The sequence below is a fragment of the Columba livia genome, chromosome 10, assembly GCF_036013475.1.
Source record: "Columba livia isolate bColLiv1 breed racing homer chromosome 10, bColLiv1.pat.W.v2, whole genome shotgun sequence".
In the NCBI taxonomy this organism is placed as follows: Eukaryota; Metazoa; Chordata; class Aves; order Columbiformes; family Columbidae; genus Columba; species Columba livia.
This window is the reverse complement of record NC_088611.1, coordinates 20477639-20493042: the sequence shown is the minus strand read 5'-3', so window position 1 is coordinate 20493042 and position 15404 is coordinate 20477639. Positions and strand designations below refer to the sequence as shown.

Sequence of the window (15404 nt, the reverse complement as noted above, 5' to 3'; positions counted from 1 at the left end):
TTTGTCAGCCTCACCCAAAATAAAGCAAGTGGGGTTGTTTTCACTAAAATCTGTTAGGACCAAGTGATGCTGTTAAGGAAGTTGAAGTTCGTTCTAATCTCTTCTGCTGTCTGGAAGCTCCTGTTTGATCTCAGTCGCTTCCACAGTCTGGTTGTTCGCAAAAACCTCCGAATCCAACCTTTATGTTGTTTCCTACCCAGAGTCTCTTTTCTGAGTGTGTCTGTGGGACCAGCACTCACAGAATGGAAAAATGGTCCCTGTGCACAAAAAGCCTCATCGCCTGCGGCACCGGGGTGAGCCAAAGGATGCCGCGTACAATACCATATAACACAAGTTCGCTGTTCGGGAATTGGTGATCCAAAATGCCACCAGCCTGTTCCATCTTAAAAATCACATGCAGAGTGAAGATTGATAATTAAGCACGCAAATAAAACAGGTCTAACAAAGCCAATTTAATCAAGGAAATAAATTTATAACCACTGTCATCTTTCTCCTTTCATGATGACCCAATTCAGCACAGGCTGGATCAGCGTTCAGCAAGGCTGGGGGAAGGGGAATGACCCGGTTAACACTTGGTCCCATTTAGTCATACAAAGCTGGAAGGAGGGTAATAATTTAGCAATGAAAAAACTCAAAAAGACCCATCAAAACATGGCAGGCTCCAGAGATGGGCTTTGCCAAAAGGCTGGTTTGGGGACAGACTGGGCTACAAAGCTGCTATTAAGCTTCAATCCTTAAAATAAGCCCATAAACTCAGAAAATATTTATCTGGAAGGGTGGCAGCCCAATAAAAGTTTTATGGATGTTTTAAACCCGCCCTGTCAGGGGAACAGCCGCTCGGTCACCTCCCGCCCTCCTAACAAAACACACACAGAAAAAGCAGCGCCGTGGGTCGGGATCCCAAGTGGGAACAACAGGGGAGCCTGGGAAAGGGCTCCCACCTCCCACAGCCCCTCACAAACACTCCATCGGGTATCATATAATCACTACACATAATAGAATAATAATAATAATATAATCAGTATACATAAGTAAGGGACAGCATAGAGAAATACAAAACCTACCTGGTTTTAAAGTTTGTATTTGTAGAAGCATCGTGTACCAAGAGGTTCTAAGATGACACGTTTCGGGCTCCTCATGTGAACCGGTCGCTGTGAATTTGGGACTGGCTCACAGGGATGGACACCAGGCCAAGTGTAAAGGGACAAGAACAGTCCACTTTGGACATCCCTGCATCCCATCTCTGTTAACACTCCAGATGAAAATCAAGCTGAAGTAATGCAGACAGTGAGTTTAAAAGTAAAAGAACATAAAATTCACTTCTTAAACTGCGCGAGGCTGGAAATGACAGCCAAAGGAGCAATGCTGCTCCCCCAGCCCGTCACACGCTTTTTCCCTTCCTATCTCCCCACCATCACCAAATCTAAAACCCCACACAAAACTCCAAAAGGAGCTTGGCACCTTCCAGGGGGAAAGAATCACAAGCAGCAAAATCAAAATGGGTTGGAAGATAAGAGTCAACGCTGAACGAAAATCTGTTTGCAGCCAAGCAGACTCTCACCACTCACATGCAGGAAAAATCAGGAACAACTTTCAGAAACATGAACTTCAATACGTTGGCGGTCATTCCACTCTTCCCGGGCGGCAGCACCCTCCTTTAATTTCTTTTTTTCCAAGTAAAACACCTATAGACTTAAAACCAACACAAACACCCAAATAAAATCACAGCAGCTGAGGCTGCTGCCGTGCTGGGGACACGCGGCTGCACTGGCTGGCAGGACAGATGGCTCCTCTCCCCACCGTCATGTTTGTGTTTTTAGAGGGTTTTTTTAATGTATTGTGTTACTCCATCAATCTTAGCGAATTGTCCATCTTGTAAAATTCTTTTAATTATGTTATTTTCTTCTCGTTATCTGCATTATCTAAAATTATTTATACTGTTATAATCTGGGTTTCAAACACCGGTTATAAACATTGTCGCAACAGTTATTAGATGGGGACTCACATACGCACATAGATGAACTATTTACTTCACGACTGCTCCGTAACGCTGTAACATGATTTTGTTTCGCCAACACGCTTCTCTACCAAAAATGAGAATAAAAGGACTAGAGGGACAAGATCTAATCTGCCTTCCCCCGGGATCCCAGAGCAGTTTTCCTGAGGATGGTACAACACTGTCCTGTATTTCAAAGCCTTGTTGGCCACTTTTTTCCGGGGGAGCGAAGCAGCGTCTGAGCCGGAGTTTGGCAGGAGGAGTAAGTGCTCTGTTAGATTAAATTTCAGCGTAATGTTCTCGATAGGAATCGCAGCACCATCCCTAAAGTGCAACGGGAGGGTAAAACGCCAACCGTCGAGATGGATGGTTTGTTTTTATTTTTATAGAGATTTTCTAAACCTCAACTTTCACCTCCTCGCCCCCTCCCTCTCCTGTTCTCAGTCACCTCCAATAGCCCATCTGTCTGCCTCATTTAATAGAAACCTATATTTCCTAGCTAATGGATACATTTGGCTAAGAAGATAATCTCTTTGTGTTCGCTTCAGTTGTCACATTTCTGTTATCATATTAATACTGATTAAATACAAAACCCAACATTCAAGTCAGACCCCACACATTAGTTAAAAGAGCGACACGACGTTCATATTTTGGCCCTGGGAAACCTCAGCTGGAATGGAAGGGGCCTCCATGTCGCCCTTCAGCCGGGATGCCACCCATTGGGATTTTTACAGGACAGGATTATTTCAATAGTTTTGTCTTATATGAGACCACCAGCCAAAGTTCAAGTTTCCTGAAGAGCTCCAGGGCTGGTACAAACCTCTTGTATCCCAAGAAAACCATGATGACGCAGGACAAGCAACGTGACGCCAGGGGCTGCAAGACAGGAGGGGCTGGGACAGATCTCAGCGCGTTTAGAAGTGTCCAGAGGTGATTTACAACCCGCTCTTGTGCCTCGGTTTCCCCCATCTGTACGTGAGAGTATTTCCCGAGCTGCGTGTGTGGTTAGGTTATTAACCTCTGTTTGGGTCTGCACGCTGAGGTGCGGCAGAAAAATGGAGTAAAAACCGCCAGACATCAAACCAGCAAAAACTAATTCAACAGATCCTGGGATTTAAGCCAACTCCGTAACACGGCGCGTTTTAAAAGCGGCCGCTCACACGCGTGACACAGCACACTGCCAACCCTCAAAGTCATCCTCAGCTCCAGAACAAACCTACTCACCACAACTATCTTGCATCAAGGCCCCGATGAATTTACACCGTTCCTTTCTCGCTTCTTGTGTGACCATCGTCTGCTCTGTGGAGAGGGAAGACTGCGACACAACAGCCTCATGAGGCGCACACCTCAGTTCACGGTTCTGCTCATTACCTCACCAGTGCTCATTTTTAAATAAAAATTATTAATAGAGCTACTCATTGATTCAGGGTTTATCCTATTCCATTTAACAGACTGACACTGCCATTCAATAGAAGCACTAATTGGTAAGACTTCACCTCAAAGTTCTGCTCAAATTAAGCATGTAGGTCATTGATTTTTCAAAACTACCATTTGATGGAATCACAGAATGTCCTGAGCTGCAAGGGACCACAATGATCACTGAGTCCAACTCCTGTTCCTGCACAGGACACCCCACAGGTCACACCGTGTGTCTGAGGACGCTGTCCAGTTTCTTCTTGAACACTGTCAGGTTGGGGCCGTGACACCTCCCTGGGGAGCCTGTTCCATGTCCAGCACCTCTGGGTGAAGAACCTTTTCATAATGTCCAACCTGAACCTCCCCGGCACATCTTCCTGCCACCCCCTGTGGTGAGTAAGAACCTAAGTTATGTGTACCAGCCATCTTTGTGTGCAAATATCAAGCCTAAGAATGGAAGCACAGTAATTAGCTACACACACCACACACGCAGATTATTCATTAGTTACTCAAGATGGACCCAGTGTTACTTTTCTGATTCCCCCCACCTTTCCTAGAGACAAAGTACGAGCTGCAGACACCCCGCTCAGCCCATACCTTCCCTAAAAGAAAAAAGGGATGCGACACCTCCCGAGCGACTCTGGAGCAGATGAGGTTATCCCATGGTCAGGAAAGCTCCCCTGGGATGTCAAAAAGGCCAACCTAACCTTCTGAGATCCGTACAAACAAACAGCTGAACACGGAGAGCCTTGAACCGAGGGGCTGCTGTTTACCTAACCCCTGAACCGCACAAGACATCAATCCCTGCCTTATTAAAGAACCGCGTCCGTGGGGCAGGCACGGCGGCTGCAGCGGCATCGCCCGTTCGCGGCTGCGCCGGGGTCGGAGGAAGTTCCAACAGGCCCCACTCCGTAAATAAAATCCTTCTGGCCTGCGATAACTAAATTGTATTAAGACCAGCTCAGGCAGCTTCAATTAGAAATAGGCGGCAGGGGCGGACTGAAATACCCGCCGTCAATTTGCTGACAGCTGGGCTTTTCCACCCCGAACCAATTCTAACTGCCCAGATCAATGAAAGGAGCAGAGAATCCATAACATGCTTCCACTTATTATATGTGTAATCCATATGTACATGTGTCCTGAAATCAAAACCATGTCTACATAATAAAGGAGTAAAAGCTTCAAGTAGAGAGAAAAAGCAACAGGTTGTTAACAGGAGATTCCCAACCACCAGCAAGCAAAACGAAGGGACTTCAGATTCTGAACAACACAGACCCTTCCCCACACTCTGAGCATTTCTCTCTCTCCTTAACCAGCCTGTATATTACAAATCCATCCTTTCTTTATGAAAATTAACAAAAGTAAGGTTATTCAAATAAACTGATTTGCAACACTCCAGGACTAAGGATTGTCAATACCATTTTCTCCTCTGAGCTCAAACTTCAATCTTTCTCGGAATGACAGAAAAACACAACTAAAACCAATTACACGATGCCCTCACACCACTTGCTTAGAGCACAGCAAGGAAAATACGAAACAAAACTAGTGAAAAAAGTCAGGGATTGGTGAATCAGGCATCAATTTCCACATGAGCTGCAGAGGGACTGCAATCTCCGTACATCTTCTGAGGAGGCACTTGTGAGAACAGGCGATTGTAATGGGCCATGAAAAGAAAATCCCCACTCTGTGATATACAGCCGGCTCCTGTCAGCGGGAACTCGCATTCTTCAGCACATTTTCGGTCCTTGGAAACGTCGTCTTTCCCTCTGCCGGTGGTGGTACCCGGCACAGGCTGCTTGGCACAGCCCACGGACCATCGTGCCAGCTTGAGAAGATAACTCCTTGCAATCATAAAGAAAACAAGCGCATATTCTTCACGTCGTATTCATATTATAATACCAGCCGTGATGAGCTGATACTTCAGGAATAGGCAGACAAACAGTCCTTAGCTTAACACATCCCTACATTAACCGGTCAAAATAGAAATTTGGAATGTTATTCTTCTTTCACAGACAAAGCTGAGAAGGTAAACAAATGTATTCAGAAGGAAATACGTACCTGGCAGCAAAGCCATGGACTGAATTAAAATCTTCAGACGCACAGTGAAAGACTGCACCATGCAAACAATATTCTTCATTTATATACAAAGAGACAGTATAGGATGAAACAGAATAACTGAAGGGATGGCATGGCTCCATTTTCCTGGTTCAGGGTTCTGTAGCTGTTAATGTATTTACTTTAAAAGCAAAAAGGAGCTGAGGCTGCTCAGGGTTGTGTGGGCAAGGAAGGGCCAAACAAAGGGAACCGACGGCGTTGGGTATGGGGATGATAAGGGACAGATTACAGTAAAACACAGGAAAAATGAAACTGGGCAGCTAATCAGTTTTCACAGGGAAGAATGGCTTCTCTGAATTACCACATTGTCTTAATTTCCTAATGCAGAATAGCTGAGGGGCAGGAGAACCTCTCTGACCTACTGACCACCCCCTTCTAACCCACCCCAGGTACCATTGGCTTCCTGGCCACAAGGGCCCAGTCAGTGCTGGCTCATGGTCACCCTGCTGTCCCCAGGACCCCCAGGTCCCTTTCCCCTACGCTGCTCTCTAATAGGTCATTCCCCAACTTACACTGGAACCTGGGGTTGTTCCTGCCCAGATACAAGACCCTACACTTGCCCTTGTTATATTTTGTTAAATAAGGTACTACACACAACTCTATATTTTGTGTTGTAAGGTTGCCTAGCCAAGCTGTATAGACACGTAATAAAAACCACTGTTAGCTGCATTCTTTCTCAAGGAAAAAAAAAAATGTTTTAACACTCAAAAGTACAGCAAGAGTGTATTGAATTTGTAAAATGAAACACCTCAAAATGACAACAAATAACCCTCAACACAAGGTAGCACATGCGTGCTGCAAACAGCACACGCTGCCAAGCCGAACCGCCGTGCTTCAGGAAAGCAAGAGCCGTTATTCTGTTCCACACCACGTTCTCATCCAAACCGTTTGCAATTTCAGCAGCATAAAATCCAGCAAAGTCACAATTAAATGCAGCATTTGGTCTATAAGGAATAGGATATTGGGTCTGTAGGGACTGTAGCGAAGCATCTCAAAGTGAAAAACATCCTAAATGATAATGCGGCGGAAATTTTAAAACTTGAATACAGATCTATTCTGCATTTGTATGACTACAGAGCTTTACAACTATCACACATGTAAAATAGGGTCGGATCACATTTATAGGTAAATAAGTTTCTTGATTGCCTCATTCTGAGTATTTAATTTTGCCACCCACCACCACGGTTCATTTTTTGCTCCCTTTTCTCCTTCTAAAAGGTAACTTAGAGTAACAGAACCCCATTTGACACAGCATTTCCCCAGCAGGTCAGGAAGGTTTGTGACCGTCCGATGGGGCAGGTTTACACAAGAGCAGAACGAAGCTAAAGACATTAGATGATTTGGAAAAGGGTCCATGTTTGCGGTGATGTGATGGCAAACACGAGCTCAGAACGCAGCATTTTACCAGCTCCATCAATCCCCGACGTGTCTTGCCGGCAAATCCAGGACTTACAGGTCCTCTTGGAAGTATTCAAAGATCAGCTCATGCTATAGCGAGTATCAGCTGCTTTGCTATTCAGGGCAGGGAAAGGGGTTCAGCACACAATGGGTCACAGAGCAATGGGTCCTGGCGACCACCCCAAGCTCCGGCTCCAAGTCACTGGTGTACGTGATGAGTAGGGAAGAAAGAGAAATTCCATCATATGGAAAGACCGTTGGTGGTTCTACACCATTGACGACACTTTCCTGCAGCTCCTCTTGGCACAGAAATAAGAAATGTGTGTAGGAGGAAAAAAAAAAGGAGGCTCAGTCTCATTTTTTCCTCAGTTACCCAATGCAGACTCCACTGTACCCAACACAATGGGCTTGGACAGGAGCTGGAGCTTTTTCCTCCCCAGTTTTAGTGCTTGAGTTAGGTTATGGTTGGACTCGATGATCCTGAGGGTCTCTTCCAACTGAAATGATTCTATGATTCTATGACACTCAAACATCGCAGTGTTACATGGGGTCAGATAATTCATCACCTGTTTCTGCTCGATCCCAGAAGAGCAACCTGCTCAACAGATGCTCCAGTGGCAACTTGATGTCCAAGGAGTCTTCACCTCCCCTGGGCACACACCATCAACCAACCTTTGCAACCAGTTTTACAATCAGAGATCTAAATTTAGAGACTCAGTCCTGTAATTCCGTCATTAAAGTCAAGACCAGGATCTACTGGTACTCATGTAAATGAGGCAGACAGGCAGTTAATAAATTAACACCTCCCTGGCTCCTGTTTTCATTCAGAAAGAACGAGTGTAAATCTTGACTTTGTCTCCGCAAAAAGAACGCTCCAAGGTCAGTAAATCTGAATATTCAAAGGTCAACAGGATGTCACTGCTTACAAGGCAGGTTTGATTCCTTCATTTTATATCAACGCAGCACAAATTCCCGGCTCCTCCGTGCTCACCAGGACTCTCGCGTCGCTGCAGTTTAATCCGCTCAAGAGGGGATCACGCAGCGACGCTTCCCTGGCAAGAACCCTCTCCAGCCTCGTCCCTGCTCCCCCGGCCAACACAACGCAGAGGAGCAGATTGTTGCCCGGAGCACCCCTGAAGGATTTGGGGTTTTGTTTGGTTTAGAGGGTAGGGGAAAGAGCGACTGCGAAAGAACAAGCAGAGCTAATCTCCAGCTTTTAAACAAAACCCAGCCACGCAGATTTCCTTGCCCTTGGGCTTTTGTGTTTCCTCTTGACTGAAATCCCGCTCAGCCTCACCTGATACCGCCAGGGATGGCAACTCACCAGCCCCTTGCAGCCAACCATTTGCTTTTATTAAACGAAGAGCCAGGCTGGGCAAACACGGACATTAAACGTGCCTAAATTTCATTTGGCCTAAGAAAGGAAGATTATCCTATTCTAACGCAACACAAAGAATTCCAAATATCGAGATCTCCCACCAAAAAACAAGTGTGCTGCTTAGTGACAGGGTGTTTAATTATTCTCAGTGCAATGAAAAGGTTTAGACTGCCCTGGTCCTGCTGATGTCAGTAGGGACCGCCCTGCCCTCCAAATTAAAGTGGGAAATACGACATTTATCTACAGTCAACTATTTCAAGCTTGTCTCCTACAACTGTTTTAAAAAAATAACTAATATTCCACAAGTGCCAGCTACGTCGGTGCATTGAGAGCTACCTGAAGCGAGACACCTCTTGATTCATAATAAAAAAGGATATATCAAAAAAGAATATCATTAAGATACCTCTGAAGGGGAAAGTTATAGAAAACAATGGGATACATAAATTATCTTCCTGTTATGTTGTTCTATCTTTGCCCAACTAATTTCCCTCATTCCATTTAATCTCTGTTCAACTTCCTCACTTAAGTGGAGTGCTAAAAAATAAATTATTTGAATCTCAACTTTAAATCTCCAGTTTTTAACTGGAATTGAAGCGATGCAGACGCGCTGGTCACCTGCCGCTCCTACAGCAAAGCTCTCCCGCTACATCACCCACCGCTTTGCAAACCGGTGTGTGATCCCATCCACCAAACCACAACGACAAACCATCTCCACGATGCACCGAAGTGGGAAACACACATTCAGCATTTTCACCCCTTGATTTGACGCACAAAATACGCCAGATTCTCAAGAATAAGGCACGTTGGTTAATTCTTTGCGCTGCAGGATGCATCCCAGAGGTGCTGTGTGCCCTGGACTGGGGAGCACATCTGGGTTATTCCTTCAGAACAGCATTTATGGTGCATTTGACCCCTCTACCACGATAAGAAATGGAATCAGTGAAACCAGACTTGCTCTCTCATATGCAATAACGCTTGTAAACGCAAAGCAGAAAGTGACCGGCAACAAAAGGCCACAACCAAGTTTGTCATCACCTGTTGTAAGAAACTTAAAATGACTGTTATCCCAATACAGGGGAAAAGAACAGCAAAGTTAAAAAAGCTTGTATTCTAATATTCTCCGTTGTATCTCTTCTTATGAAAAGTATGCCTTTTATTACACTTAAATTTGCTCAATTCAGAACCACGTTCCGCTGTTATGGAGCGTTAGATACGTGCTACTTCTTTGGCATTAAGAAATAAGGCAGCTTTTAACTCGTGCCACGTACGGCAATTTTTACTGTATCGAGTCAAAAAGAGCAGAACAGAATTCCAGACAAACAGGCGGTCGTGGCTCGGAAAGGACAAACACTTGAGCAGCAACCAGACAGTAACGACACAGACGGAAAGCGGACTATGCCTGAGATAACACAGACACTCCCATCGGATTTTAAAAGTCTCTATATTTTACAGTAATTAAGCACAAGACAAACGCAACATGCCCAAACCAATTAAATGGGCACATCTAGAGCTAATGGTTTAAAAGATGTCCTGAGACATACCAACAAATAATGATTTCGTAAACTAAGCGGAGTTTTACAAGGTCAGTTCTCGGGTGAGAGACAGTTAAACAAAATCCACAATCAGGACTAAGTTATTCAAATGATTCACTGAACTTTCCTCTGAATCTCTTACCAACCAACTTGACATTCTGAGGTGACGTGTATGTTGAAATGAGCGTTTTCCAAAGACAGGCACTGTTAGCTTTTGTCTTCGTTACCATGAGACACTTCAACATACAGTTCCTGCCTTCCCAAACTTGTTCTTGATTTCCACGGCAAACAATACTTTTCACTCATTTACCTTGACTACACAACGCAATGTTTTCCCATTGACAACCAAACCCGCTGCCACATCACCCACCACAGCAAGAAGCTCTTCATCATTAACACCACTGTAGTTTAAATTACATTTCAAATCCTGCTTGTTTTTTAAGCAGCTTGTTAAACTAAGCAAAACTCTCGTGCGAGTTTAGAGATTATGTCCCCCTTTTTATATATTTGATCACGCAACCAGACTGGAAAGTAAGCAATGTCCATCCATTAACGCACCTTGAAACTTCTTCCTCAGCTGAAACACAAGCAGCTGCACAATTCAGCCCTATAGAATGGCAGATGTGCCAGCAAATACTCCTTTTTTTTTTTTAATAGAATCATTTCAGCTGGAAGAGACCTTCAGGATCATTGAGTCCAACCATAACACTAAACCATATCCCTAAGAACCTCGTCTAAGTGCCTTTTAAACCCTCCAGGGATGGTGACTCCACCACTGCCCCGGGCAGCCTGTTCAAACCAGACGCTGCTGCAAACAGTCTACAAAGCGGGCGATACCTTGTCATTCAAGCAATAAAACTGTGCCCGAACGCAAAACTAGAAACAAGGTGAAAAATACACTGTTCTCCCACTAAAAAACCCAGACACCAGCAAACATCCAGGCCAACTACACATAAGCGTTCCCAAAATGGAACCACATCTTCCTCTGCAAAGAGGATCTGGCACTGCCAGGGGTCTCTGCTAAATAACATCTCTCAATAATCAAGCTACACTTTGCTTTATTTCATATTATGAGCTTTACTTCTACCTCCCTGGACCACCCGAAGGGATCCTTCGCCATTATGTTCTTCAAATACTTGCAGATAATCATATCTCCCACTTAGACATCATTTAGCCAAGTCTCATGCGTTTCTTTTCATCTCCCTTCCCTCATAAATCAAATCCCTTCAGCCTCTCCAGCATTCTTGCTGCTCTTCCCTGAATTTCTTCCAAATTGCTGACATCTTTCAGCGACCGAGGAACTTCCAATTGCATGCTGTACTCTAGATGTGTTTTTTGTACTCTAAAGAAAGATAATTAAGCTTTTTCAAGAAATATGCTCCAAGTCTGGAATAAATCTAAATCAGAGATTTTTTTTTTGGTCCTCCTTTCCAGAGCGGGTAGTAATTATCCCCGTTTCACAGAGCAGAAGAGCAGCGAGAAGTATCTGAATCATTGCCGCACACAAGCGGTGCCAGAATAAGAAACAGAGCCGCGTTCTGCCAAGTCTCAGCCCACAGATGACGCTCCCAGGCTGCAATGGACCCGCGGGCAAACACGAGCCACGTCCAAGTGGCCATGAATGACACTTGTGGAGCCCAGGGCTTGTTTGGCTGAGCCAGAGGCTGTTGGGATCAGTGGGAACACAAAACACCCCATAACGTGCCACAGGCTGCTACTGCCACCAACACTCAGCACACAATGATACATCTACCTGGTTTTTATTGCTGTGCAGAAGTTTGTTGCTAAAACCAGTCCTTAGCTGTCATCAGGTTAACAACCCGATCAAGTCCAGAGGTTAAGACTGGTTTTAAATCCAAGAGGATTGAATGATTACGACAGTTCAAGGCACTTTTCAACTTGCACATTTGCTTCCCTTCGCTCCCACTCACGGATACGTTTGTGAAGGAATCGTGGGGAAATAACTTCAGAAAAATCACAAAATAAGTCTATAAGAGAGACTATAGAAGGGGAAGCAAGGCTGAAGAATGGGAGGGGAGAGAGAGGAGTCTGATCAGTTAAATTTAATAATAATAAAAAACCTAAAAAGCCACAAACAGGATGCAGACACATTAAAAAAGCAACACTGACCTAACACAGGAATGTGAACTGCAGTTGACTTAAACAGCGTTACAGCAACAGCCCTCCCCCTGCACACAAATCTCAGCAGCTCTTAAAGACACAGGTTTGCGGGCCCGTCTCAATTGTGTGGGTTTTGCCATGCTGGCCACACTTTGTTCCATACTCTCAGCTTGAGCTGATTTAGCTTTTTGCCTCTTCTTTCCAGATAGCAAGAGCACCCAGATTTGACCCAGACTAAAGAAAACTAAGTTGTATTATTCTGCCTGCCTTAGAGAGGTATTGAATTCTACTATTCTGCTACATATTATTCTCATTGAAAGAACAAACTATAAAGGGTCCTCTGTTTCACGGGCTGCTGTTAAACATCAGTAGAGTATATCCGAGATTAGATAATGAACACCTTGGTGAAAGGTATCATTTCTTCCCACTAACTCAATATACAGGGCAAAAAGCAATTTTCTAAATCTGCTTACGATTTTCTTAATGTGACTGCTGGTTCACAATTATGTTACACCCACCCCGGTGACAAAAGTTCCTTATTGGGCTTCTCCCCATCCCGTGAAGAACCATTTGCTCCATCCAAAATGTGGAAACAGCAACCTAAACGCCATCCTCCTGTCATTCTTCTCTGTCATCGTATTTTTGCCTCCGGGAGATAAAAGCTACTAAGAACACTACATTTTTAAGCAAGATATCATCTTGATTTTCAGCGCTAAGGTCATTTACGCATCATTTCACCACCTACCTAAAGGTAGCTATCTTAGAAACGCTTAAAAGCTTTTCTAGAATATAAAATGCAAACCAAACATGGTGCAAATTCTGTTTTTTTTTTTTTTTAAATATGCATGGTCCTTGCTAATTAGGCGCTCAGGCCTGTTTGCAAAGTTCAGCATTTGGTGACAGCTACAACAGAATACGGGAGGTTTGGTGTCTAGTCAGAAATTCTTATCTTATGGTAGAAAGAAGAAAGGAAATTTGCTATGGGTCAAAATTAGTGCACTTGCATTAATTCCTCAGTTAAATGGAAAACAGTCCAGAAATCAGGAAACCCCATTTTTTTCTGTAGATCAATCACTATGTGATGTTCACTGTCATAGGACATCACAATTTCTTTTCTCCACTTGTACGACAGAGATAATCTTGCTCATCTCCCTAAAGAGGGTGGAAGATTAACCAGTGACAAATGGGCTGAAGACGCTACAGAAATAGAAAGTACTCCTAAAATCATTACAAACTTATCCCATAATCTGAGTTAAATGCAGTACCTCTTATGGCCTATTGAAAAGGCTCAGAACTACTTTCCTAACTTAAAAGAAGGAGGAAAAAAACCCAGCACTGACACACTTATAAGCTCCAGTACCCATCAATCCCCATGCTCTAACCTAAGGAGGTATAAAATCCTTGCTGTAATTCACCAAACACTAAAATAATACGGTAATATATAATATCATAAAACCAAGAAGCAGAAGCAATAAAACCAATTCTCAAGATCTCCAAAAAGTCATTTGTCAAGCAGCTTTTGCTTGGGGGCAAGTCAGATAATAACATGCACAACAGAGGCAATTTAAGGAACTTGCATCCACTATAGTATAGTTAATAAATAGCTACAGGTAAAAACGAGCACAGGTTTATTTTCCTTTACTTGTTCAGAATGGCTCTGGTGCAAATCACATATATATTAAGAGAGAAGAGATACCCGCAGACCTTTCTGTGCAGAGCGTGATTTCGATAATGCTGACACTTAACAATAAGTCATTTTGAGACCAGAGTTTGACTGCGATGTGGCTTCAGGCCACTCAGTTGCACAATATAAGTCACAGTCACCATCATTTAATTAGAAGAGGTACAATCCACCAAATAATCAGCGGTCCGGGTACGAGCTGATTTCAAGATTTCTGGAAACTACTGGTGACGTTCAGACTTGCAACATGAAAAGATCAGCATCTACACTCAACAGAAGACTAAAGAAGGGTTTATTCACATTAGATAAGGAAAAAATGTTATGCTGGGGGTGGTGAGAGCCTGGCCCAGGTTGGCCAGAGAGGTGGTGGATGAACCATCCCTGGAGACATCCCAGGCCAGGCTGGACGGGGCTCTGAGCACCCTGAGCTGGTGAAGATGTCCCTGCTCATGGCAGGGGGGGCACTGGGGGAGCTGGGAAGGTCTCTTCAACCCAAACCATTCTATAATGCCACAATTAGCACTTGTTAGCTGACAATCACCTACCTGGAATTCGGATTTTAAATTTGCCGCTCTGTCCAAAACCACCATCTATTATTCCATCTTCTCCTGTAGATAGTTTGACTTTTAGACCCACGAAAATCTGGATGTTTGTTTCCTTTTTGAACAACGAGCGACCGATCACGCTGTAATCATCCATCACCTGCAAGAGAAATGGGGCTTCGTGAGCCTACAATCTGAAGCGACAAACCAAATTATACCTATGAGATACGCTAAGTCTGGTGACTTCTACCCTCCTGCCCTTGGAAAACTATTTATACCTACGAATGAACAAAACTCTAGACGGACCATCTAAACTGCTGAGATTAAGGCAATTTGTATCAAAAACTGTAGAAAAATAAGTGAACTAACACATTTCTGCTTTCGCCTCCTTTCTACTCGTAGAGACAGAACAAAACCTGCATCAGAAAATGCTTTAAAGATCAGTTAATTAAACTCTCTTTTCTGTTTTGAAACCTCTCCGTGAAAGTCATTTAAGCAGCTATGCTCACAAAAAGTTCATTCCATTACTCATCCTACAGCTCAGTATATTATCACCTGCATAAACCATTCCATCTCCCAGCTCCAGAACCGCCCTCCAACAGCTACGCTTCAAAGAAAATACAGAATTACTTAGATTTTCTAAATAGAGACTTCTAGATATTCACCTTTACATACGTATTTGATTCGTTAAACTGAAAGCCTTATGACCGTTGTATCCAATTTTAATTTCAAGGTTTGTAACCTGGTGGGAAGAGCCGTTCCAAGTCCAATTCTTAATTAAGCTATCAGGAACAAGAGGCACAAGTGCGGTGGGTACGGCGAGATAAACAACCCTCCCCTCGGCATTACAAAGTAGAAGGTGCAGTCAAGTGAGCCTAATCCTGGAGGTGTGAATATCTTTGTACACCTAACGCCTGCAGTTACTCCACCTCATAGCCATAGCAAGAGCGTTTATTTATTTGTCACAAGAAATAAGGGGATATCACTTTAAATCTTTCCAAGGTTTTTTTTTTTTAGTGGCAAAAGTTGCTGCTCTTCATATTTTAAGAGCTACTTTTATAATAGATAAACCTAACGGTTTCAAAGATCAAAGTGACTTAGAACGGTAAAGGATTATAACCAATTTTGAACACTCCCCTTTATTCAGTTTAAGTGATGACTCCAAGTATTGCAGGTCTATTGAGCTACTCTCCATCCCCAAAGCCTCTTCCATGAACAGGAGGAC

General features: G+C 43.7%; 1 protein-coding gene across 2 annotated transcripts in view; it reads right to left on the bottom strand.

The window, feature by feature from the left end:
• Positions 1-15404, bottom strand: part of EEFSEC (eukaryotic elongation factor, selenocysteine-tRNA specific) — a 103567-nt gene that overhangs the window by 20915 nt on the left and 67248 nt on the right. For both annotated transcript variants that reach the window (XM_065075681.1, XM_065075680.1), the window contains exon 6: positions 14183-14339. In XM_065075681.1, coding sequence (XP_064931753.1) covers positions 14183-14339 — 157 coding nt within the window. The remainder of the gene's footprint in view (positions 1-14182; positions 14340-15404) is intronic.